Source organism: Apteryx mantelli, chromosome 2 (assembly GCF_036417845.1).
Source record: "Apteryx mantelli isolate bAptMan1 chromosome 2, bAptMan1.hap1, whole genome shotgun sequence".
Taxonomy (NCBI): domain Eukaryota; kingdom Metazoa; phylum Chordata; class Aves; order Apterygiformes; family Apterygidae; genus Apteryx; species Apteryx mantelli.
In genome coordinates, this window is record NC_089979.1 from 197680 (window position 1) to 223066 (window position 25387).

Consider the following 25387-nt stretch of genomic DNA (forward strand, 5'->3'; position numbering starts at 1 on the left):
AAGCAAGGCCTTAGCCCTATCCAAGGAATCAGCCAGACCCTTCTCTGAGAACTGAGGAAAAAGCAATACCTTGGAAGGTGTTGCAAGAAGCAAAATGGAACTGAGGACCTGGTCTGCAGAACTTAAAAATGTTAAGACTGGATCTGATACTTCAAAACCAAGGCAGTTGCAAGTGGCTTCCCCTTGGAGTGCACCTTCCTACATCTGAATGGCCTTCCCTTCACTAGTTCGTTTTCCACAAACAAAACATGCTTAAAAGGGATGAGATTGAAGGTTTGGAATGCAGAGATTTCTATTCTGCACACAGTAGACAAAACCACTATACTCAGCACTCACTAAACCTTCTAACAGTGCAATGCGAAACCTTCATTGTGCACTAAGCAACTTCAGCAAATGCCCAGCTGATCCAGAACCATAAGCAGGTGTATGGTATTGTTACAAGAGTCAATAATGTTAACATTAAAAAAAAAGAATGCTGTTTTATTTTTCAGCATCAGAAGTTTCTTCATCTGGTGGCAATAGCAGCAAGCTCCTGTAAGAATACAGACTCTTGAGGCAATTGGTACACACGCTGTGACACACGAGCAGTGCCCTCACAGCTACTTTGCTTTCAAAGGTTTGTATTATGGGCAATGTCATGGTCTTCCATTCTATATCAATCTTAAACAAAACTTTTATTCTAGCATTCCTTGGATATTTTCATGTTCAGGTTTAGGAAGGAATCAGAGCTGATACCACCTCATACAGCCTGCCCTGTAGTATGAGAAGATACGCATGGAAAGTGGAGGCATGAGGGAGAGAAAAGCATGGGGTTCTAATTGGGAAGGGATGAGAGATCAGTATCTATCACCTCTCAAAGCACAGTCATGTTGATTTTCAGACAGCCTAACAGACAACTTCTGTTTCGCTAGGTCAAATACAACAGTGGAGCATTTTTTAGGTGCAAAGAGTGAGCAGCAACTCCCTGCTAGATGCCTACGCTTGCTGACTTTGTGGTGCTTCCACAACATCATATTGAACTTCAGCTTTAATGTGTTTATGCTCATAGCTTTCCTGAGAGACAGAGAAGTGCTATTACACTCATCTCTCAGGAGCGCATCTGCAGCACAGCAAGATCCGGTGATCTGCCCAAGGTCATAAGGAACTATAGGGCAGAGCAAGAATTTGGATCCGGTCACCTCAGTCTCAGCCCAACCTCTTCTGAGCAATGTTTTGCAAGCACACATTAGCTCTCCAACACCTGCCCAACTTGTAGCCCTATAATGCAAGGACAGTGCCTCTACTCCAGCAAGAACAGTTCACAAATTCTCTTCCCTTTTTTAAGGTTTTGTAAAAGAGTTGTTCCTCAAGTAATACTTTGGAGTGATTGGTTCTGTGTGAGCTCTCAGGAAAAACATAGTTTGCTTAATAATAATCACTTAGTTTGTCCAAATATATACTTGAAACTTTTTTTTTTTTTTTCCAGAGTTAGATTTTCTCTCTTGGCTGCTTTAGAGGAGTTGTTTTTTAATAATTTTTAAAAGTTACATGAAAATCCATTCTATTCAGAAAATATACTGTAAATAAGATAAAAACATTACATTCTCTATGAAAAATAGGAAAGAAAAATCCTTGCTTAATGTGAAAATACAGAACTTCATTTGTAAATGATGCTACCTGAAAACGTGTGAAACAGAAACCATGAGAACAGCAGTAACTAGAACAGGTGTGAAATGCCAAATAAAGCACAATATTCAGCAAGTCAGAGCAGCAGATATAGTGCTATAGTTTTTGGCACTGCATTACAGGAGCATGAAACAGCAGCATGGGGAGAAAACAGTCCTGACAGCGAACACTGTGGTAAGACGTTGACTCACTGCTGCGCCTGTATCTAGGCGTCTCCATTAGCAGGGGGCAGGGGGATAAGAGATTATTGAGTAAAAACCACAGAATGATTTGTGTTGGAAAGGATCTCCGGAGATCACCTGGTCCAAGAGCTGCTCAAAGCAGGGTCAGTTTCAAAGGTGTATTAAGCATGCTACAAGATGACAGAACTCAATCTCTTCTAAGTTACGGTTTCATACAACAGATAGGCTTTTCAGTGACCTGTTCAGTTTTCTGACCTACAAACACTGGAATTGCAAGGTGGTATCACAACTCAGGGCAATCTGTCCACTGTCCTATCTAACAGGTTGGCAAGGATGAGTCTCTAGCAGCCCTGTTCCTCTGAAGGTCTCATTCAAACTCCAAAAGAGACTGGTTTCAGATTATCCTTTGAACAACCTCCTACAGAACACTCAGGGAAGAAAACTAATTAGTTTTAGAAGCAGCTTGACCACTTTTTGAAAGACATTATGTGATGCAGTAAAGGCCTGGACTAGCTTCCAGTCTTACGTTCTGAGGTAGGAAATCCTCTCTCCCAAAACAACTGTTTAATTACGTGTTCACAGCTGATGAAACAGCTGGATAAAATTACCCAAGTCTTGCTAACTTCTTGGCTTCAGCAAGTTTTCCAGTCTAGCAACACCAAATATAAGAAATGCTCTTTCCCTTTTTCATTTTTCAATCTGTTGCCTTGCAGCTTCACTAAGTATCATCTTCACATGTTGCAAAAGAGGTGAGGAACTGTGTGCCGAGAGGAAAGTGATACATTCACCACTGTATAAGTGTGTTTGAGTCATGTTTTTTATAAAACTCCACTGTTCTCATGATTGTGCAAGCGCTGTTGAAATGTAAGAGCGACATCTCACTCATGCACGTCAGAAGCAGACGAGCTCAGTCAGGCAGTGGGTGCGTGGCACTGTTTGACCAGAAGCAATGTGCTATGACAGCCTCCTCTAACATCTGTCTTAGGAAGGCTTGTACGTTCCCTGTTTTTAGTACCACAGATTCTGAAAAGACACACAGCAGCTCCCTTTTTCCTGAACTAGCCTACTGAAGAGAATAGGGAAGATTCTTCTATCTCACCGTGCTGCCCTCCACATTGCTCGTTTTTCTGCCTCCAGAGCACGACGCTCTGCTGGAGAAAGTTCCTTCTCCTGGCCACTCGGGAGCTCAGGACTCTGCATTCGCAGTCGCTCCTGGTGACGCCGTTCAGCTTTGGCTGTCCTCACAGGTGCCACTGGATCCCCTGTTCCAAGATATAACGGACTCAACCTGGGGAGAGAGGGAAGCAGTGAGAGATAGGCTGACCTGGTCCACCACAACTCTATCTGCCTGTTCTTCCCAAGATAAAGGTGATTACCAACACTCCCAATCGATGTCCTTGAACCTGGATGTGGTACAGGACAGTTGCTTTGGGAGATGGACGAAGGACTCGGAACACAAAGGTCAGTTACTCCTAAAAAGTTGGTTCCAAGCAGTTTCCCCTTTTCCACTAAATCCTTCCTTTCACGCCCCGTATCTGCTGAAAAGCAGAAGCTGCCTGCTTCATCATCTGGCAGTTCTTAGGCAAAGGACATTGCTGATCCACCTACCCAGACACAGAGCCGGTTCTCTGTTCTGACTTGATTCCCTCTTCCAGCGAATTCCTCTGTGAGTTGCTGTTCTCATTGGCTTCAGAGAGTCTAGAGCAAAACAAGCATGTCAGCTAATGGTACTAGAGGCTGGCATTCCCAGGGAATGTTCAGAACAGATCCAAGCTCCAGGAAGCAACAGCTAGTTCAGTTTGAAGACATGGTTTTTGACAGACTTGGGTTTTTGCTCAACAGGTCTGTCTCCACTACTGCAAATGTTTGCTTGTTGATCTCGTACAGTTCAAGCTCTCCCTACCTAACCTCAGGATTCATTTTCTTCATTTGGAGGTCAACCATGTGCCTTCCACTAACACACACACACACACACACACACACACACACACACTTAATGCACTGTACTTGCTGACAAGTTCTTACGCAGTTCTAGCCTGGCTCTTCCCAGTTGCCATCATGTAACTGGCAGCCTGGCTGCTCCCTGCTCTTCTTTTGTTGGTGTCAGATCTGCATGAACGTTAACAAAGGATGAGGCTCCTGGGCTGTAAACGAATGCAAGCCTGGGGTAAGGACAAATCCTGAGTGATCCCATAGCACTGACTCGCAGTGTAGCCACTCCATGCACAATTGCATGACACTGAGGATTTATGCTCACGATCAAACTACTGCACACATCAGATCAGCAGAACTGCAGTTACCGTCTGCACTCTTAAGTTGTGGCACACGCAGACACTACTCAGTTTGACCTGAAATGAAAGGAGATCATATAAACCTACATCACGTGTTTTCCACAGGTTAAGAACATGCACACAGTTACTGCAGCACTGCTGGCAGTCAGCAAGTTTATCATGAGTTTGAGCCCTTACTTTTACTGTTCAAATTTATATTGATTGAATCCCAGCTTCTGTTCTAGCATGACAAAAATATTTCAAAACACACAAATTCAGTCTATCCCACTGCCTCTCCTTTGTCTGAGCATAAATAATATGCAACTGAAAGCCTTAAACCAGCAGTTGCCTAGTCTTATACAGATAAGCACTGGTAGTTGCAGGCTGCCCCACCTTCAGAGCTTTCCCCTGTTAAATTCACTGCTGACTGAGCAAAGCAATCTGATGGAGCCAAACTTAGTGCGCTCTAACCTCCCAGGTTTCATTATGTGAAAGGTAGGGAAACAGAGGCCTTCACATCAAACCAAGCGGCTGGTTTGCATTTGGCTGCTGCTTTCTTTAGGGTTGTCAAGTAACGAGCTAAGGGCAGCACAGGAGGTGGAAGGTCTAACTGTATTCATGTTGTGAGAAGTTCCTCAACACAGACAAGACAGAAACAACAGCGAGAAACAAGATTCAAAATGACAGGATGAATGTTTTCAGCCACTGCGAGACTGACAGTGAAAATGTTTGTGAGAAGAAGAACGTCTTACCATAGACTCAGAAGAGAGAGTCAGACAAGGGCAAGTCCAAAAACAGGAGCTTCAGCTTTAATCTACCACAGCTTTATTTTTATCTGAGGTCTTATGAGAAGTCTGTTCTCATTCCCCAGCTGTACGGCCAAGAATAAGGAAAACAACATCAAGGCAACCTGGAGAACAAGTCCAGGAGAACCGTGAAACAAAAGCTTAAAAAAGCAAAGCTGTGGTAGGTTCAGCATCAGAGCTTATCCTGAGTTACCCATCTCCACAAATCCGTGGTTCTATATACTCAGGTGCAGAACTGAAGGAGCTATTCTGAAAAGAAAGAGCTGGGAAAAAAACTGCATGTTGCCCATTTCTACCTCCAAGAGGAGATGCTGTCCAGCCCTCTTCCCTGAAGATTACTGATGTTGGGATACTGCTGTGAACGCATGGGTGGCACCGAGCTAGCAGTCTGTCTTACCGAGTTGCTGGGGCCTGGATGCTCCTTCCATTTAGCCTCTCAATCTTGTACTCAACTCCTTCAATGATGACACTGGACTGCAGGCTCATATCAGGTGCCTGTTTTACCATCTCTTCCTCTTCCCCTTCTTCTTCCAACAGAAGGGAACGTTTCTGCTGCAGTTTTCGGGCTGCCAAAATAACACAGGCTCATCTTAGAGCACAGAGTGCTCACTAAACCCCACAGGGATGCAACCTCTGGGCAGGTCCTTATGCTTATCGTCCCTGCAGATTTCTGCTGTTCTATATTCTCTCCACAGATGCATTTATTTCTCCCTCCACTCCATTAAGGCTTCAGGCGTAATAAGCTCAACCCCATTTCCTCAATCCCTTCTTCCTTATTCACTAAACTTTTTTCCTACAACTCTCTAGAGTTATAATTTCAAAGACGTTCACTTCTCAGCATTCCTGGACACTCTACAGAATAAAAGTTTCCAGCAGCTCATCATACTGAGTTTATTTATCCTCAAATTGGAAGTTGTGTGCAGACCCTTTTACCTCCTCCCCCAGAATGGAAAGCCCTAGGAATCTGCACACACGTGTTGTGCCTGACCTTCCCACCTGCCTCCTTGAGGGAATACAGCCTGGAGTGCCAGTGCCAAAGCCCCACATATGGCATTGAACTAATGGGAACCATCAGGTGGGCAGACACAAATCACAAGAGGATGAGAGACAAAAGGGGCCAGTGAGCAGGCTGTTTTCTACAGACTCCTACAAGCATGCAGGTATTCTGACCTGTCCAACATAACTGCAAAGTAATAATGCTGCTTATCCTGTTCTATTAAATGTTTTTAGAATGACAGAATTCTCTGGAGATCACCCAGTCCAACCCCCTGCTCAAGCAGGGTCACCTAGAGCGTGATGCCCAGGACCATTTCCAGACAGCACCTCCACTAGTCCTCATGGTAACAATGGAGCATCTACACAACTCCTTAAAATTCAAGTACTTCAAGCTACCACCAAGCCTTATTAATAGCCACTCATTGGCTTTGGAGGTGTTGGATTCCTAGTGTGTGCCCTCTCACTTGCCTTCCGTTGAGAAAGAATTCACTGGAATAGGCCAAGTTTCCTTGCACAGATTCTAACATACCTTCCTCTTCCTTCATCTTCTTCAGGTCATCTTCTCCTACCAAGGAGACACGCTTGGGAGGCTTATCCATCTGCTGTTGCTTCACCTCAATCTCAAAATACTTCTGTCTCTCACGGAAGGATCGCTGCTCTGGGCTGTGTAGTCCACTCAGCTGCGGCACCTGTGACAGCCACACCAGGCACACTGTCCATCCAGCAGCTGACACAAATCCCTCTCCCCACATCTCCCCGAATGAGTGCCTCACCCCCGCCTACCCTAGCCATGTCCCCAAGACCCACACCCTCTCCCTCCTCCCCAGCTATCCCTGCATGCCCACATCAGGATCCTGCTTCCAGGCCCACAGTCCCAAAGGCCTGAACGGCAGGAGTCCCCACCCCACTTCCAGTTCCACCACCAGAACTCACCTCCTGGGCACTTTTGGATTTCTCTGTGCTGGTCTGACCAGGCAATTCCTAAGGATACAGAGAAATGTGCATGTTCTGACAAGATGATTTTCTACCAACACTCCTTCTTCTGTCTCTCTCTCTGTCTCTCTCTCTCTCCTGCTTGGTGTTGTGCTCTTGGTCAACAGAGAGGGAAGGAGAGAGAGAGGGAAGGAGAGAGAGAGGGAAGGAGAGAGAGAGGGAAGGAGAGAGAGAGGGAAGGAGAGAGAGAGGGAAGGAGAGAGAGAGGGAAGGAGAGAGAGAGGGAAGGAGAGAGAGAGGGAAGGAGAGAGAGAGGGAAAGAGAGAGAGAGGGAAGGAGAGAGAGAGGGAAAGAGAGAGAGAGGGAAGGAGAGAGAGGGAAGGAGAGAGAGAGAAGGAGAGAGAGAGAAGGAGAGAGAGAGAAGGAGAGAGAGAGAAGGAGAGAGAGAGAAGGAGAGAGAGAGAAGGAGAGAGAGAGAAGGAGAGAGAGAGAAGGAGAGAGAGAGAAGGAGAGAGAGAGAAGGAGAGAGAGAGAAGGAGAGAGAGAGAAGGAGAGAGAGAGAAGGAGAGAGAGAGAAGGAGAGAGAGAGAAGGAGAGAGAGAGAAGGAGAGAGAGAGAAGGAGAGAGAGAGAAGGAGAGAGAGAGAAGGAGAGAGAGAGAAGGAGAGAGAGAGAAGGAGAGAGAGAGAAGGAGAGAGAGAGAAGGAGAGAGAGAGAAGGAGAGAGAGAGAAGGAGAGAGAGAGGAAGAAAGAGCACGCACGACAGAGAGAGAGAAAGAGAGACAGAACATGCGCGACAGAGAGAGAGAAAGAGAGACAGAACATGCGCGACAGAGAAAGAGAGAGAGAGAGGACACGCGCCACAGAGCGAGAGGGACAGAGAGGGCACGCGCCACAGAGAGAGGGGGACAGAGAGGGCACGCGCCACAGAGAGAGAGAGAGAGAGAGAGAGAGAGAGGGCACGCGCCACAGAGAGAGAGAGGGGGACAGAGAGGGCACGCGCCACAGAGAGAGGGGGACAGAGAGGGCACGGGCCACAGAGAGAGAGAGGGACAGAGAGGGCACGCGCCACAGAGAGAGAGGGACAGAGAGGGCACGCGCCACAGAGAGAGAGAGGGGGACAGAGAGGGCACGCGCCACAGAGAGAGGGGGACAGAGAGGGCACGCACCACAGAGAGAGGGGGACAGAGAGGGCACGCGCCACAGAGAGAGAGAGAGAGAGAGCACGCGCCACAGAGAGAGAGAGGGAGACAGAGAGGGCACGCGCCACAGAGAGAGAGGGACAGAGAGGGCACGCGCCACAGAGAGAGAGGGACAGAGAGGGCACGCGCCACAGAGAGAGAGAGGGGGACAGAGAGGGCACGCGCCACAGAGAGAGAGAGACAGAGAGGGCACGCGCCACAGAGAGAGGGGGACAGAGAGGGCACGCGCCACAGAGAGAGGGGGACAGAGAGGGCACGCGCCACAGAGAGAGACAGGGACAGAGAGGGCACGCGCCACAGAGAGAGAGGGACAGAGAGGGCACGCGCCACAGAGAGAGAGAGACAGAGAGGGCATGCGCCACAGAGAGAGAGAGACAGAGAGGGCACGCGCCACAGAGAGAGAGAGACAGAGAGGGCACGCGCCACAGAGAGAGAGAGACAGAGAGGGCACGCGCCACAGAGAGAGAGAGACAGAGAGGGCACGCGCCACAGAGAGAGGGGGACAGAGAGGGCACGCGCCACAGAGAGAGGGGGACAGAGAGGGCACGCGCCACAGAGAGAGACAGGGACAGAGAGGGCACGCGCCACAGAGAGAGAGAGACAGAGAGGGCACGCGCCACAGAGAGAGAGAGAGAGAGAGCACGCGCCACAGAGAGAGAGAGAGAGGCAGAGAGGGCACGCGCCACAGAGAGAGGGACAGAGAGGGCACGCGCCACAGAGAGAGAGGGACAGAGAGGGCACGCGCCACAGAGAGAGGGACAGAGAGGGCACGCGCCACAGAGAGAGAGAGAGAGAGAGCACGCGCCACAGAGAGAGAGAGAGAGACAGAGAGGGCACGCGCCACAGAGAGAGAGGGACAGAGAGGGCACGCGCCACAGAGAGAGAGAGGGGGACAGAGAGGGCACGCGCCACAGAGAGAGGGACAGAGAGGGCACGCGCCACAGAGAGAGAGAGAGAGAGAGCACGCGCCACAGAGAGAGAGAGAGAGACAGAGAGGGCACGCGCCACAGAGAGAGAGGGACAGAGAGGGCACGCGCCACAGAGAGAGAGAGGGGACAGAGAGGGCACGCGCCACAGAGAGAGAGAGGGGGACAGAGAGGGCACGCGCCACAGAGAGAGAGAGACAGAGAGGGCACGCGCCACAGAGAGAGGGGGACAGAGAGGGCACGCGCCACAGAGAGAGAGAGACAGAGAGGGCACGCGCCACAGAGAGAGACAGGGACAGAGAGGGCACGCGCCACAGAGAGAGAGGGACAGAGAGAGCACGCGCCACAGAGAGAGACAGGGACAGAGAGGGCACGCGCCACAGAGAGAGAGAGAGAGAGGGCACGCGCCACAGAGAGAGAGAGACAGAGAGGGCACGCGCCACAGAGAGAGAGAGACAGAGAGGGCACGCGCCACAGAGAGAGAGAGAGAGAGGGCACGCGCCACAGAGAGAGAGAGACAGAGAGGGCACGCGCCACAGAGAGAGAGAGACAGAGAGGGCACGCGCCACAGAGAGAGAGAGACAGAGAGGGCACGCGCCACAGAGAGAGGGGGACAGAGAGGGCACGCGCCACAGAGAGAGACAGGGACAGAGAGGGCACGCGCCACAGAGAGAGAGAGACAGAGAGAGCACGCGCCACAGAGAGAGACAGGGACAGAGAGGGCACGCGCCACAGAGAGAGAGAGAGAGAGGGCACGCGCCACAGAGAGAGAGAGACAGAGAGGGCACGCGCCACAGAGAGAGAGAGACAGAGAGGGCACGCGCCACAGAGAGAGAGAGACAGAGAGGGCACGCGCCACAGAGAGAGGGGGACAGAGAGGGCACGCGCCACAGAGAGAGAGGGACAGAGAGGGCACGCGCCACAGAGAGAGACAGGGACAGAGAGGGCACGCGCCACAGAGAGAGAGAGACAGAGAGGGCACGCGCCACAGAGAGAGAGAGAGACAGAGAGGGCACGCGCCACAGAGAGAGAGAGACAGAGAGGGCACGCGCCACAGAGAGAGAGAGACAGAGAGGGCACGCGCCACAGAGAGAGAGGGACAGAGAGGGCACGCGCCACAGAGAGAGAGGGACAGAGAGGGCACGCGCCACAGAGAGAGAGGGACAGAGAGGGCACGCGCCACAGAGAGAGAGAGACAGAGAGGGCACGCGCCACAGAGAGAGAGAGACAGAGAGGGCACGCGCCACAGAGAGAGAGAGACAGAGAGGGCACGCGCCACAGAGAGAGAGAGAGGGACAGAGAGGGCACGCGCCACAGAGAGAGAGAGGGGGACAGAGAGGGCACGCGCCACAGAGAGAGAGAGGGACAGAGAGGGCACGCGCCACAGAGAGAGAGAGGGGACAGAGAGGGCACGCGCCACAGAGAGAGAGAGGGGAAAGAGAGGGCACGCGCCACAGAGAGAGAGAGGACAGAGAGGGCACGCACCACAGAGAGAGAGGGACAGAGAGGGCACGCACCACAGAGAGAGAGAGGGACAGAGAGGGCACGCACCACAGAGAGAGAGGGACAGAGAGGGCACGCACCACAGAGAGAGAGAGAAAGAGAGGGCACGCGCCACAGAGAGAAGAGAGACAGAGAGGGCACGCCACCACAGAGAGAGAGAGGGACAAAGAGGGCACGCACCACAGAGAGAGAGGGACAGAGAGGGCACGCACCACAGAGAGAGAGAGGGACAAAGAGGGCACGCACCACAGAGAGAGAGGGACAGAGAGGGCACGCGCCACAGAGAGAGAGAGACAGAGAGGGCACGCACCACAGAAAGAGAGAGGGACAGAGAGGGCACGCACCACAGAGAGAGAGGGACAGAGAGGGCACGCACCACAGAGAGAGAGAGAGAGAGAGAGGGCACGCGCCACAGAGAGAGAGAGAGAGAGAGAGAGGGGCACGCGCCACAGAGAGAGAGGGACAGAGAGGGCACGCGCCACAGAGAGAGGGGGACAGAGAGGGCACGCGCCACAGAGAGAGACAGGGACAGAGAGGGCACGCGCCACAGAGAGAGAGGGACAAAGAGGGCACGCGCCACAGAGAGAGAGAGGGGACAGAGAGGGCACGCGCCACAGAGAGAGAGAGGGGGACAGAGAGGGCACGCGCGACAGAGAGAGAGAGAGGGACAGAGAGGGCACGCGCCACAGAGAGAGAGAGGGGGACAGAGAGGGCACGCGCCACAGAGAGAGAGGGGACAGAGAGGGCACGCGCCACAGAGAGAGGGGGACAGAGAGGGCACGCGCCACAGAGAGAGAGAGGGGGACAGAGAGGGCACGCGCCACAGAGAGAGGGGGACAGAGAGGGCACGCACCACAGAGAGAGGGGGACAGAGAGGGCACGCGCCACAGAGAGAGAGGGACAGAGAGGGCACGCGCCACAGAGAGAGAGAGACAGAGAGGGCACGCGCCACAGAGAGAGAGAGACAGAGAGGGCACGCGCCACAGAGAGAGAGAGACAGAGAGGGCACGCGCCACAGAGAGAGAGAGAGAGAGAGCACGCGCCACAGAGAGAGAGAGGGGGACAGAGAGGGCACGCGCCACAGAGAGAGAGGGACAGAGAGGGCACGCGCCACAGAGAGAGAGGGGACAGAGAGGGCACGCGCCACAGAGAGAGAGAGGGGACAGAGAGGGCACGCGCCACAGAGAGAGAGAGACAGAGAGGGCACGCGCCACAGAGAGAGAGAGGGGGACAGAGAGGGCACGCGCCACAGAGAGAGAGAGACAGAGAGGGCACGCGCCACAGAGAGAGAGAGGGACAGAGAGGGCACGCGCCACAGAGAGAGGGGGACAGAGAGGGCACGCGCCACAGAGAGAGACAGGGACAGAGAGGGCACGCGCCACAGAGAGAGAGGGACAGAGAGGGCACGCGCCACAGAGAGAGAGAGACAGAGAGGGCATGCGCCACAGAGAGAGAGAGACAGAGAGGGCACGCGCCACAGAGAGAGAGAGACAGAGAGGGCACGCGCCACAGAGAGAGAGAGACAGAGAGGGCACGCGCCACAGAGAGAGAGAGACAGAGAGGGCACGCGCCACAGAGAGAGAGAGACAGAGAGGGCACGCGCCACAGAGAGAGGGGGACAGAGAGGGCACGCGCCACAGAGAGAGACAGGGACAGAGAGGGCACGCGCCACAGAGAGAGAGAGACAGAGAGGGCACGCGCCACAGAGAGAGAGAGACAGAGAGGACACGCGCCACAGAGAGAGAGAGAGGGACAGAGAGGGCACGCGCCACAGAGAGAGACAGGGACAGAGAGGGCACGCGCCACAGAGAGAGACAGGGACAGAGAGGGCACGCGCCACAGAGAGAGAGAGACAGAGAGGGCACGCGCCACAGAGAGAGAGAGGGGGACAGAGAGGGCACGCGCCACAGAGAGAGAGAGGGGGACAGAGAGGGCACGCGCCACAGAGAGAGAGAGACAGAGAGGGCACGCGCCACAGAGAGAGAGAGACAGAGAGGGCACGCGCCACAGAGAGAGAGAGAGAGAGGGCACGCGCCACAGAGAGAGAGAGACAGAGAGGGCACGCGCCACAGAGAGAGAGAGACAGAGAGGGCACGCGCCACAGAGAGAGGGGGGACAGAGAGGGCACGCGCCACAGAGAGAGACAGGGACAGAGAGGGCACGCGCCACAGAGAGAGAGAGACAGAGAGGGCACGCGCCACAGAGAGAGAGAGACAGAGAGGGCACGCGCCACAGAGAGAGAGAGAGACAGAGAGGGCACGCGCCACAGAGAGAGAGAGACAGAGAGGGCACGCGCCACAGAGAGAGGGGGACAGAGAGGGCACGCACCACAGAGAGAGGGGGACAGAGAGGGCACGCGCCACAGAGAGAGAGGGACAGAGAGGGCACGCGCCACAGAGAGAGAGACAGAGAGGGCACGCGCCACAGAGAGAGAGAGACAGAGAGGGCACGCGCCACAGAGAGAGAGAGACAGAGAGGGCACGCGCCACAGAGAGAGAGAGGACAGAGAGGGCACGCGCCACAGAGAGAGAGAGGACAGAGAGGGCACGCGCCACAGAGAGAGAGAGAGGGACAGAGAGGGCACGCGCCACAGAGAGAGGAGGGGGACAGAGAGGGCACGCGCCACAGAGAGAGAGAGGGGGACAGAGAGGGCACGCGCCACAGAGAGAGAGAGGGGGACAGAGAGGGCACGCGCCACAGAGAGAGAGAGGGGACAGAGAGGGCACGCGCCACAGAGAGAGAGAGACAGAGAGGGCACGCACCACAGAGAGAGAGGGACAGAGAGGGCACGCACCACAGAGAGAGAGAGGGACAGAGAGGGCACGCACCACAGAGAGAGAGGACAGAGAGGGCACGCACCACAGAGAGAGAGAGAAAGAGAGGGCACGCGCCACAGAGAGAAAGAGAGACAGAGAGGGCACGCACCACAGAGAGAGAGAGGGACAGAGAGGGCACGCACCACAGAGAGAGAGGGACAGAGAGGGCACGCACCACAGAGAGAGAGAGGGACAGAGAGGGCACGCACCACAGAGAGAGAGGGACAGAGAGGGCACGCGCCACAGAGAGAGAGAGACAGAGAGGGCACGCACCACAGAAAGAGAGAGGGACAGAGAGGGCACGCACCACAGAGAGAGAGGGACAGAGAGGGCACGCGCCACAGAGAGAGAGAGAGAGAGAGAGGGCACGCGCCACAGAGAGAGAGGGACAGAGAGGGCACGCGCCACAGAGAGAGAGAGAGAGAGAGAGGGCACGCGCCACAGAGAGAGAGGGACAGAGAGGGCACGCGCCACAGAGAGAGAGAGAGGAGAGAGAGAGGGCACGCGCCACAGAGAGAGGGGGACAGAGAGGGCACGCGCCACAGAGAGAGGGGGACAGAGAGGGCACGCGCCACAGAGAGAGACAGGGACAGAGAGGGCACGCGCCACAGAGAGAGAGAGGGGACAGAGAGGGCACGCGCCACAGAGAGAGAGAGGGGACAGAGAGGGCACGCGCCACAGAGAGAGAGAGGGACAGAGAGGGCACGCGCCACAGAGAGAGAGAGAGAGAGGGCACGCGCCACAGAGAGAGAGAGACAGAGAGGGCACGCGCCACAGAGAGAGAGAGACAGAGAGGGCACGCGCCACAGAGAGAGAGAGAGAGAGGGCACGCGCCACAGAGAGAGAGAGACAGAGAGGGCACGCGCCACAGAGAGAGAGGGACAGAGAGGGCACGCGCCACAGAGAGAGAGGGACAGAGAGGGCACGCGCCACAGAGAGAGAGAGACAGAGAGGGCACGCGCCACAGAGAGAGGGGGACAGAGAGGGCACGCGCCACAGAGAGAGACAGGGACAGAGAGGGCACGCGCCACAGAGAGAGAGAGACAGAGAGGGCACGCGCCACAGAGAGAGAGAGACAGAGAGGGCACGCGCCACAGAGAGAGAGAGAGACAGAGAGGGCACGCGCCACAGAGAGAGAGAGACAGAGAGGGCACGCGCCACAGAGAGAGAGAGACAGAGAGGGCACGCGCCACAGAGAGAGAGGGACAGAGAGGGCACGCGCCACAGAGAGAGACAGGGACAGAGAGGGCACGCGCCACAGAGAGAGAGAGAGGGACAGAGAGGGCACGCGCCACAAAGAGAGAGAGACAGAGAGGGCACGCGCCACAGAGAGAGGGGGACAGAGAGGGCACGCGCCACAGAGAGAGGGGGACAGAGAGGGCACGCGCCACAGAGAGAGGGGGACAGAGAGGGCACGCGCCACAGAGAGAGACAGGGACAGAGAGGGCACGCGCCACAGAGAGAGAGGGACAGAGAGGGCACGCGCCACAGAGAGAGAGGACAGAGAGGGCACGCGCCACAGAGAGAGACAGGGACAGAGAGGGCACGCGCCACAGAGAGAGAGGGACAGAGAGGGCACGCGCCACAGGGAGAGAGAGGGACAGAGAGGGCACGGGCCACAGAGAGAGAGAGACGAGAGGGCACGCGCCACAGAGAGAGAGAGACAGAGAGGGCACGCGCCACAGAGAGAGAGAGAGAGAGAGGGCACGCGCCACAGAGAGAGGGGGGACAGAGAGGGCACGCGCCACAGAGAGAGAGGGGACAGAGAGGGCACGCGCCACAGAGAGAGAGGGACAGAGAGGGCACGCGCCACAGAGAGAGAGGGACAGAGAGGGCACGCGCCACAGAGAGAGAGAGAGAGAGAGAGGGCACGCGCCACAGAGAGAGGGGGACAGAGAGGGCACGCGCCACAGAGAGAGAGAGGGGGACAGAGAGGGCACGCGCCACAGAGAGAGAGAGGGGGACAGAGAGGGCACGCGCCACAGAGAGAGGGGGGACAGAGAGGGCACGCGCCACAGAGAGAGAGAGGGGGACAGAGAGGGCCGCGCACAGAGAGAGAGAGGGGACAGGAGGGTACGCGCCACAGAGAGAGAGAGGGGGACAGAGAGGGCACGCGCCACAGAGAGAGAGAGGGGGACAGAGAGGGCACGCGCCACAGAGAGAGAGAGAGGGACAGAGAGGGCACGCGCCACAGAGAGAGAGAGGGACAGAGAGGGCATGCGCCACAGAGAGAGAGAGAGGGAACAGAGAGGGCACGCGCCACAGAGAGAGAGAGGGGGACAGAGAGGGCACGCGCCACAGAGAGAGAGAGGGGGACAGAGAGGGCACGCGCCACAGAGAGAGAGAGGGGGACAGAGAGGGCACGCGCCACAGAGAGAGAGGGGGACAGAGAGGGCACGCGCCACAGAGAGAGAGGGACAGAGAGGGCACGCGCCACAGAGAGAGAGAGGGGACAGAGAGGGCACGCACCACAGAGAGAGAGGGGACAGAGAGGGCACGCGCCACAGAGAGAGAGAGAGAGACAGAGAGGGCACGCGCCACAGAGAGAGAGAGGGGGACAGAGAGGGCACGCGCCACAGAGAGAGAGAGGGGGACAGAGAGGGCACGCGCCACAGAGAGAGAGAGAGAGACAAGAGAGGGCACGCGCCACAGAGAGAGAGAGAGAGACAGAGAGGGCACGCGCCACAGAGAGAGAGAGAGGACAGAGAGGGCACGCGCCACAGAGAGAGAGAGGGGGACAGAGAGGGCACGCGCCACAGAGAGAGAGAGGGGGACAGAAGAGAGGGCACGCGCCACAGAGAGAGAGAGGGGGACAGAGAGGGCACGCGCCACAGAGAGAGAGAGAGGGACAGAGAGGGCACGCGCCACAGAGAGAGAGAGGGGGACAGAGAGGGCACGCGCCACAGAGAGAGAGAGGGGACAGAGAGGGCACGCGCCACAGAGAGAGAGAGAGGGACAGAGAGGGCACGCGCCACAGAGAGAGGGGGACAGAGAGGGGCACGCGCCACAGAGAGAGAGAGAGAGGACAGAGAGGGCACGCGCCACAGAGAGAGAGAGAGAGACAGAGAGGGCACGCGCCACAGAGAGAGAGAGGGGACAGAGAGGGCACGCGCCACAGAGAGAGAGAGAGGGACAGAGAGGGCACGCGCCACAGAGAGAGGGGGACAGAGAGGGCACGCGCCACAGAGAGAGGGACAGAGAGGGCACGCGCCACAGAGAGAGAGAGGGGACAGAGAGGGCACGCGCCACAGAGAGAGAGGGACAGAGAGGGCACGCGCCACAGAGAGAGAGACAGACAGAGAGGGCACGCGCCACAGAGAGAGGGGACAGAGAGGGGCACGCGCCACAGAGAGAGAGGGACAGAGAGGGCACGCGCCACAGAGAGAGGGGGGACAGAGAGGGCACGCGCCACAGAGAGAGAGAGGGGACAGAGAGGGCACGCGCCACAGAGAGAGAGGGACAGAGAGGGCACGCGCCACAGAGAGAGAGACAGACAGAGAGGGCACGCGCCACAGAGAGAGAGGGGGACAGAGAGGGCACGCGCCACAGAGAGAGGGGGACAGAGAGGGGACGCGCCACAGAGAGAGGGGGACAGAGAGGGCACGCGCCACAGAGAGAGGGGGACAGAGAGGGCACGCGCCACAGAGAGAGGGGGACAGAGAGGGCACGCGCCACAGAGAGAGAGGGGGACAGAGAGGGCACGCGCCACAGAGAGAGAGGGACAGAGAGGGCACGCGCCACAGAGAGAGAGAGGGGACAGAGAGGGCACGCGCCACAGAGAGAGAGGGACAGAGAGGGCACGCGCCACAGAGAGAGAGAGGGGGACAGAGAGGGCACGCGCCACAGAGAGAGAGAGACAGAGAGGGCACGCGCCACAGAGAGGAGAGAGAGAGACAGAGAGGGCACGCGCCACAGAGAGAGGGGGACAGAGAGGGCACGCGCCACAGAGAGAGGGGGACAGAGAGGGCACGCGCCACAGAGAGAGACAGGGACAGAGAGGGCACGCGCCACAGAGAGAGACAGGGACAGAGAGGGCACGCGCCACAGAGAGAGAGAGGACAGAGAGGGCACGCGCCACAGAGAGAGAGAGACAGAGAGGCACGCGCCACAGAGAGAGAGAACAGAGAGGGCACGCGCCACAGAGAGAGGGGAGGACAGAGAGGGCACGCGCCACAGAGAGAGAGGGACAGAGAGGGCACGCGCCACAGAGAGAGGACAGGACAGAGAGGGCACGCGCCACAGAGAGAGAGAGACAGAGAGGGCACGCGCCACAGAGAGAGAGAGAGACAGCGAGGGCACGCGCCACAGAGAGAGAGAGGGGGACAGAGAGGGCACGCGCCACAGAGAGAGGGGGACAGAGAGGGCACGCGCCACAGAGAGAGAGGGACAGAGAGGGCACGCGCCACAGAGAGAGAGAGGGGACAGAGAGGGCACGCGCCACAGAGAGAGGGGGACAGAGAGGGCACGCGCCACAGAGAGAGAGGGACAGAGAGGGCACGCGCCACAGAGAGAGGGGGACAGAGAGGGCACGCGCCACAGAGGAGAGAGGGACAGAGAGGGCACGCGCCACAGAGAGAGAGGGACAGAGAGGGCACGCGCCACAGAGAGAAAGAGAGACAGAGAGGGCACGCACCACAGAGAGAGAGAGGGACAAGAGGGCACGCACCACAGAGAGAGAGGGACAGAGAGGGCACGCACCACAGAGAGAGAGAGGGACAAAGAGGGCACGCACCACAGAGAGAGAGGGACAGAGAGGGCACGCGCCACAGAGAGAGAGAGACAGAGAGGGCACGCACCACAGAAAGAGAGAGGGACAGAGAGGGCACGCACCACAGAGAGAGAGGGACAGAGAGGGCACGCACCACAGAGAGAGAGAGAGAGAGAGAGGCACGCGCCACAGAGAGAGAGGGACAGAGAGGGCACGCGCCACAGAGAGAGAGAGAGAGAGAGAGAGAGGGCACGCGCCACAGAGAGAGGGGGACAGAGAGGGCACGCGCCACAGAGAGAGGGGGACAGAGAGGGCACGCGCCACAGAGAGAGACAGGGACAGAGAGGGCACGCGCCACAGAGAGAGAGAGGGGGACAGAGAGGGCACGCGCCAGAGAGAGAGAGGGGGACAGAGAGGGCACGCGCCACAGAGAGAGAGAGAGAGAGGGCACGCGCCACAGAGAGAGAGAGACAGAGAGGGCACGCGCCACAGAGAGAGAGAGACAGAGAGGGCACGCGCCACAGAGAGAGAGAGAGAGAGGGCACGCGCCACAGAGAGAGAGAGACAGAGAGGGCACGCGGCCACAGAGAGAGAGGGACAGAGAGGGCACGCGCCACAGAGAGAGAGGGACAGAGAGGGCACGCGCCACAGAGAGAGGGGGACAGAGAGGGCACGCGCCACAGAGAGAGACAGGGACAGAGAGGGCACGCGCCACAGAGAGAGAGAGACAGAGAGGGCACGCACCACAGAGAGAGAGAGACAGAGAGGGCACGCGCCACAGAGAGAGAGAGAGACAGAGAGGGCACGCGCCACAGAGAGAGAGAGAGACAGAGAGGGCACGCGCCACAGAGAGAGAGAGACAGAGAGGGCACGCGCCACAGAGAGAGAGAGACAGAGAGGGCACGCGCCACAGAGAGAGAGAGAGAGAGAGCACGCGCCACAGAGAGAGACAGGGACAGAGAGGGCACGCGCCACAGAGAGAGAGAGAGGGACAGAGAGGGCACGCGCCACAGAGAGAGAGAGACAGAGAGGGCACGCGCACACAGAGAGAGGGGGACAGAGAGGGCACGCGCCACAGAGAGGAGGGGGACAGAGAGGGCACGCGCCACAGAGAGAGACAGGGACAGAGAGGGCACGCGCCACAGAGAGAGAGGGACAGAGAGGGCACGCGCCACAGAGAGAGACAGGGACAGAGAGGGCACGCGCCACAGAGAGAGAGGGACAGAGAGGGGCACGCGCCACAGAGAGAGAGGGACAGAGAGGGCACGCGCCACAGAGAGAGAGAGACAGAGAGGGCACGCGCCACAGAGAGGAGAGGAGGGACAGAGAGGGCACGCGCCACAGAGAGAGAGAGACAGAGAGGGCACGCGCCACAGAGAGAGAGAGGGAGAGAGGGCACGCGCCACAGAGAGAGGGGGACAGAGAGGGCACGCGCCACAGAGAGGAGGGACAGAGAGGGCACGCGCCACAGAGAGAGGACAGAGAGGGCACGCGCACAGAGAGAGAGAGAGAGGAGGGCACGCGCCACAGAGAGAGAGAGGGGGGACAGAGAGGGCACGCGCCACAGAGAGAGAGAGGGGGACAGAGAGGGCACGCGCCACAGAGAGAGAGAGAGGGGACAGAGAGGGCACGCGCCACAGAGAGAGGGGGACAGAGAGGGCACGCGCCACAGAGAGAGAGAGGGGGACAGAGAGGGCACGCGCCACAGAGAGAGAGAGGGGGGACAGAGAGGGCACGCGCCACAGAGAGAGAGAGGGGGACAGAGAGGGCACGACGCCACAGAGAGAGAGAGGGGGACAGAGAGGGCACGCGCCACAGAGAGAGAGAGGGGGACAGAGAGGGCACGCGCCACAGAGAGAGAGAGAGGGACAGAGAGGGCACGCGCCACAGAGAGAGAGAGAGGGGACAGAGAGGGCACGCGCCACAGAGAGAGAGAGGGGGACAGAGAGGGCACGCGCCACAGAGAGAGAGAGGGGACAGAGAGGGCACGCGCCACAGAGAGAGAGAGGGGGACAGAGAGGGCACGCGCCACAGAGAGAGAGAGGGGGACAGAGAGGGCACGCGCCACAGAGAGAGAGAGGGGGACAGAGAGGGCACGCGCCACAGAGAGAGAGGGGACAGAGAGGGCACGCGCCACAGAGAGAGAGAGGGGGACAGAGAGGGCACGCGCCACAGAGAGAGAGAGAGGGACAGAGAGGGCACGCGCCACAGAGAGAGAGAGAGAGACCAGAGAGGGCACGCGCCACAGAGAGAGAGAGAGAGACAGAGAGGGCACGCGCCACAGAGAGAGAGAGGGGGACAGAGAGGGCACGCGCCACAGAGAGAGAGAGGGGGACAGAGAGGGCACGCGCCACAGAGAGAGAGAGAGGGGACAGAGAGGGCACGTGCCACAGAGAGAGAGAGAGGGACAGAGAGGGCACGCGCCACAGAGAGAGAGAGGGGGACAGAGAGGGCTACGCGCCACAGAGAGAGAGAGAGGGGACAGAGAGGGCACGCGCCACAGAGAGAGAGAGGGGGACAGAGAGGGCACGCGGCCACAGAGAGAGAGAGAGGGGACAGAGAGGGCACGCGCCACAGAGAGAGAGAGGGGACAGAGAGGGCACGCGCCACAGAGAGAGAGAGGGGGACAGAGAGGGCACGCGCCACAGAGAGAGAGAGGGGGACAGAGAGGGCACGCGCCACAGAGAGAGAGAGAGGGGACAGAGAGGGCACGCGCCACAGAGAGAGAGAGAGGACAGAGAGGGCACGCGCCACAGAGAGAGAGAGGGGGACAGAGAGGGCACGCGCCCACAGAGAGAGAGAGGGGGACAGAGAGTGGCACGCGCCACAGAGAGAGAGAGAGGGGGACAGAGAGGGCACGCGCCACAGAGAGAGAGGGACAGAGAGGGGCACGCGCCACAGAGAGAGAGAGGGGGACAGAGAGGGCACGCGCCACAGAGAGAGAGAGGGGGACAGAGAGGGCACGCGCCACAGAGAGGAGAGAGAGAGACAGAGAGGGCACGCGCCACAGAGAGAGAGAGAGAGACAGAGAGGGCACGCGCCACAGAGAGAGAGAGGGGACAGAGAGGGCACGCGCCACAGAGAGAGAGAGGGGGACAGAGAGGGCACGCGCCACAGAGAGAGAGAGAGGGACAGAGAGGGCACGCGCCACAGAGAGAGAGAGGGACAGAGAGGGCACGCGCCACAGAGAGAGAGAGGGGGACAGAGAGGGCACGCGCCACAGAGAGAGAGAGGGGGACAGAGAGGGCACGCGCCACAGAGAGAGAGAGAGGGACAGAGAGGGCACGCGCCACAGAGAGAGAGAGAGGGACAGAGAGGGCACGCGCCACAGAGAGAGAGAGGGGGACAGAGAGGGCACGCGCCACAGAGAGAGAGAGGGGGACAGAGAGGGCACGCGCCACAGAGAGAGAGAGGGGGACAGAGAGGGCACGCGCCACAGAGAGGAGCAGAGAGGGACAGAGAGGGCACGCGCCACAGAGAGAGAGAGAGGGACCAGAGAGGGCACGCGCCACAGAGGAGAGAGAGGGGGACCAGAGAGGGCACGCGCCACAGAGAGAGAGAGGAGACAGAGAGGGCACGCGCCACAGAGAGAGAGAGGGGACAGAGAGGGCACGCGCCACAGAAGAGAGAGGGCGGACAGAGAGAGGGGCACGCGCCACAGGAGAGAGAGGGGGACAGAGAGGGCACGCGCCACAGAGAGAGGAGGGACAGAGAGGGGCACGCGCCACAGAGAGAGAGAGAGACAGAGAGGGCACGCGCCACAGAGAGAGGGGGGACAGAGAGGGCACGCGCCCAGAGAGAGAGAGGACAGAGAGGGCACGCGCCACAGAGAGAGAGGGACAGAGAGGGCACGCGCCACAGAGAGAGAGACAGACAGAGAGGGCACGCGCCACAGAGAGAGGGGGGACAGAGAGGGCACGCGCCACAGAGAGAGGGGGACAGAGAGGGGACGCGCCACAGAGAGAGGGGGACAGAGAGGGCACGCGCCACAGAGAGAGGGGGGACAGAGAGGGCACGCGCCACAGAGAGAGAGAGGGGACAGAGAGGGCACGCGCCACAGAGAGAGAGAGGGGGACAGAGAGGGCACGCGCCACAGAGAGAGAGAGGACAGAGAGGGCACGCGCCACAGAGAGAGGAGACAGAGAGGGCACGCGCCACAGAGAGAGAGGAGGACAGAGAGGGCACGCGCCACAGAGAGAGGGGGACAGAGAGGGCACGCGCCACAGAGAGAGCGGGGACAGAGAGGGCACGCGCCACAGAGAGAGAGAGACAGAGAGGGCACGCGCCACAGAGAGAGAGAGACAGAGAGGGCACGCGCCACAGAGAGAGAGAGACAGAGAGGGCACGCGCCACAGAGAGAGAGAGACAGAGAGGGCACGCGCCACAGAGAGAGGGGGACAGAGAGGGCACGCGCCACAGAGAGAGAGGGACAGAGAGGGCACGCGCCACAGAGAGAGAGGGACAGAGAGGGCACGCGCCACAGAGAGACAGGGACAGAGAGGGCACGCGCCACAGAGAGAGAGAGACAGAGAGGGCACGCGCCACAGAGAGAGAGAGAGACAGAGAGGGGCACGCGCCACAGAGAGAGAGAGACAGAGAGGGCACGCGCCACAGAGAGAGAGAGACAGAGAGGGCACGCGCCACAGAGAGGAGGGGGGACAGAGAGGGCACGCGCCACAGAGAGAGAGGGACAAGAGGGGCACGCGCCACAGAGAGAGAGGGACAGAGAGGGCCGCGCCACAGAGAGAGAGAGGGGGACAGAGAGGGCACGCGCCACAGAGAGAGAGAGAGGGGACAGAGAGGGCACGCGCCACAGAGAGAGAGAGAGGGACAGAGAGGGCACGCGCCACAGAGAGAGAGAGAGGGGACAGAGAGGGCACGCGCCACAGAGAGAGAGAGGGGGACAGAGAGGGCACGCGCCACAGAGAGAGAGAGGGGGACAGAGAGGGCACGCGCCACAGAGAGAGAGAGGGGACAGAGAGGGCACGCGCCACAGAGAGAGAGAGAGGGACAGAGAGGGCACGCGCCACAGAGAGAGAGAGAGGGACAGAGAGGGCACGCGCCACAGAGAGAGAGAGGGGGACAGAGAGGGCACGCGCCACAGAGAGAGAGAGGGGGACAGAGAGGGCACGCGCCACAGAGAGAGAGAGGGGGACAGAGAGGGCACGCGCCACAGAGAGAGAGAGGACAGAGAGGGCACGCGCCACAGAGAGAGAGAGGGGGACAGAGAGGGCACGCGCCACAGAGAGAGAGGGACAGAGAGGGCACAGCGCCACAGAGAGAGAGACAGACAGAGAGGGCACGCGCCACAAGAGAGAGGGGGACAGAGAGGGCACGCGCCACAGAGAGAGAGAGGGGGACAGAGAGGGGCACGCGCCACAGAGAGAGAGGGGGACAGAGAGGGCACGCGCCACAGAGAGAGAGAGACAGAGAGGGCACGCGCCACAGAGAGAGAGAGGGGACAGAGAGGGCACGCGCCACAGAGAGAGGGGACAGAGAGGGGCACGCGCCACAGAGAAGAGGGGGACAGAGAGGGCACGCGCCACAGAGAGAGGGGGACAGAGAGGGCACGCGCCACAGAGAGAGACGAGGGACAGAGAGGGCACGCGCCACAGAAGAGAGAGAGAGGGCCGGCCACAGAGAGAGAGAGACACGCCGCCCACAGAGAGAGAGAGACAGAGAGGGCACGCGCCACAGAGAGAGAGGAGACAGAGAGGGCACGCGCCACAGAGAGGAGGGGGACAGAGAGGGGCACGCGCCACAGAGAGAGAGGGACAGAGAGGGGCACGCGCCACAGAGAGAGAGGGGACAGAGAGGGCACGCGCCACAGAGAGAGAGAGACAGAGAGGGGCACGCGCCACAGAGAGAGAGAGAGGACAGAGAGGGCCACGCGCCACAGAGAGAGAGAGACAGAGAGGGCACGCGCACAGAGAGAGAGGAGACAGAGAGGGCACGCGCCACAGGAGGGAGAGAGGGCGGCCACAGAGAGAGAGAGGGACAGAGAGGGCACGCGCCACAGAGAGAGAGGGACAGAGAGGGCACGCGCCACAGAGAGAGAGAGGGACAGAGAGGGCACGCGCCACAGAGAGAGAGAGACAGAGAGGGCACGCGCCAGAGAGAGAGGGGACAGAGAGGGCACGCGCCACAGAGAGAGAGAGGACAGACGAGGGCACGCGCCACAGAGAGAGAGAGAGGACAGAGAGGGCACGCGCCACAGAGAGAGAGAGAGGGACAGAGAGGGCACGCGCCACAGAGAGAGAGAGGGACAGAGAGGGCACCGCGCCACAGAGAGAGAGGGGGACAGAGAGGGCACGCGCCACAGGAGAGAGAGAGAGGGGGACAGAGAGGGCACGCGCCACAGAGAGAGAGAGAGGGACAGAGAGGGCACGCGCACAGAGAGAGAGAGGGGGACAGAGAGGGCACGCGCCACAGAGAGAGAGAGGGGACAGAGAGGGCACGCGGCCACAGAGAGAGAGGGGACAGAGAGGGCACGCGCCACAGAGAGGAGAGGAGGGACAGAGAGGGCACGCGCCACAGAGAGAGAGAGGGGACAGAGAGGGCACGCGCCACAGAGAGAGGACAGAGGCACGCGCCACAGAGAGAGAGAGGACAGAGAGGGCACGCGCCACAGAGAGAGAGAGGGGACAGAGAGGGCACGCGCCACAGAGAGAGGTGGAGACAGAGAGGGCACGCGCCACAGAGAGAGAGAGAGAGACCAGAGAGAGGCACGCGCCACAGAGAGAGGAGGGACAGAGAGGGCACGCGCCACAGAGAGAGAGAGAGAGACAGAGAGGGCACGCGCCACAGAGAGAGAGAGGGGGACAGAGAGGGCACGCGCCACAGAGAGAGAGAGAGGGCCAGAGAGAGGGCACGCGCCACAGAGAGAGAGGGACAGAGAGGGCACGCGCCACAGAGAGAGAGGGACAGAGAGGGCACGCGCCACAGAGAGAGAGAAGGGACAGAGAGGGCACGCGCCACAGAGAGAGAGGGGGACAGAGAGGGCACGCGCCACAGAGAGAGAGGGACAGAGAGGGCACGCGCCACAGAGAGAGGGGGACAGAGAGGGCACGCGCCACAGAGAGAGAGAGGGACAGAGAGGGCACGCGCCACAGAGAGGAGAGAGCCGGGGACCAGAGAGGGGCACGCGCCACAGAGAGAGGGGGACAGAGAGGCACGCGCCACAGAGAGAGGGGGACAGAGAGGGCACGCGCCACAGAGAAGAGAGGGACAGAGAGGGCACGCGCCACAGAGAGAGAGAGGGACAGAAGAGGGCACGCGCCACAGAGAGAGAAGGGACAGAGAGGGCACGCGCCACAGAGAGAGAGAGACAGAGAGACAGCCAGAGAGGCACGCGCCACAGAGAGAGGGGGACAGAGAGGGC

General features: G+C 59.0%; 1 protein-coding gene across 3 annotated transcripts in view; it reads right to left on the reverse strand.

Moving 5' to 3' along the window:
* SCRIB (scribble planar cell polarity protein) overlaps nt 1–25387 on the reverse strand; it is a 158918-nt gene that overhangs the window by 13899 nt on the left and 119632 nt on the right. For all 3 annotated transcript variants that reach the window (XM_067290034.1, XM_067290035.1, XM_067290033.1), the window contains 5 exons: nt 6853–6900; nt 6449–6608; nt 5321–5489; nt 3456–3545; nt 2947–3135 (listed from right to left, as the gene is read on the reverse strand). In XM_067290034.1, the coding sequence (XP_067146135.1) occupies nt 2947–3135; nt 3456–3545; nt 5321–5489; nt 6449–6608; nt 6853–6900 (656 nt within the window). The remainder of the gene's footprint in view (nt 1–2946; nt 3136–3455; nt 3546–5320; nt 5490–6448; nt 6609–6852; nt 6901–25387) is intronic.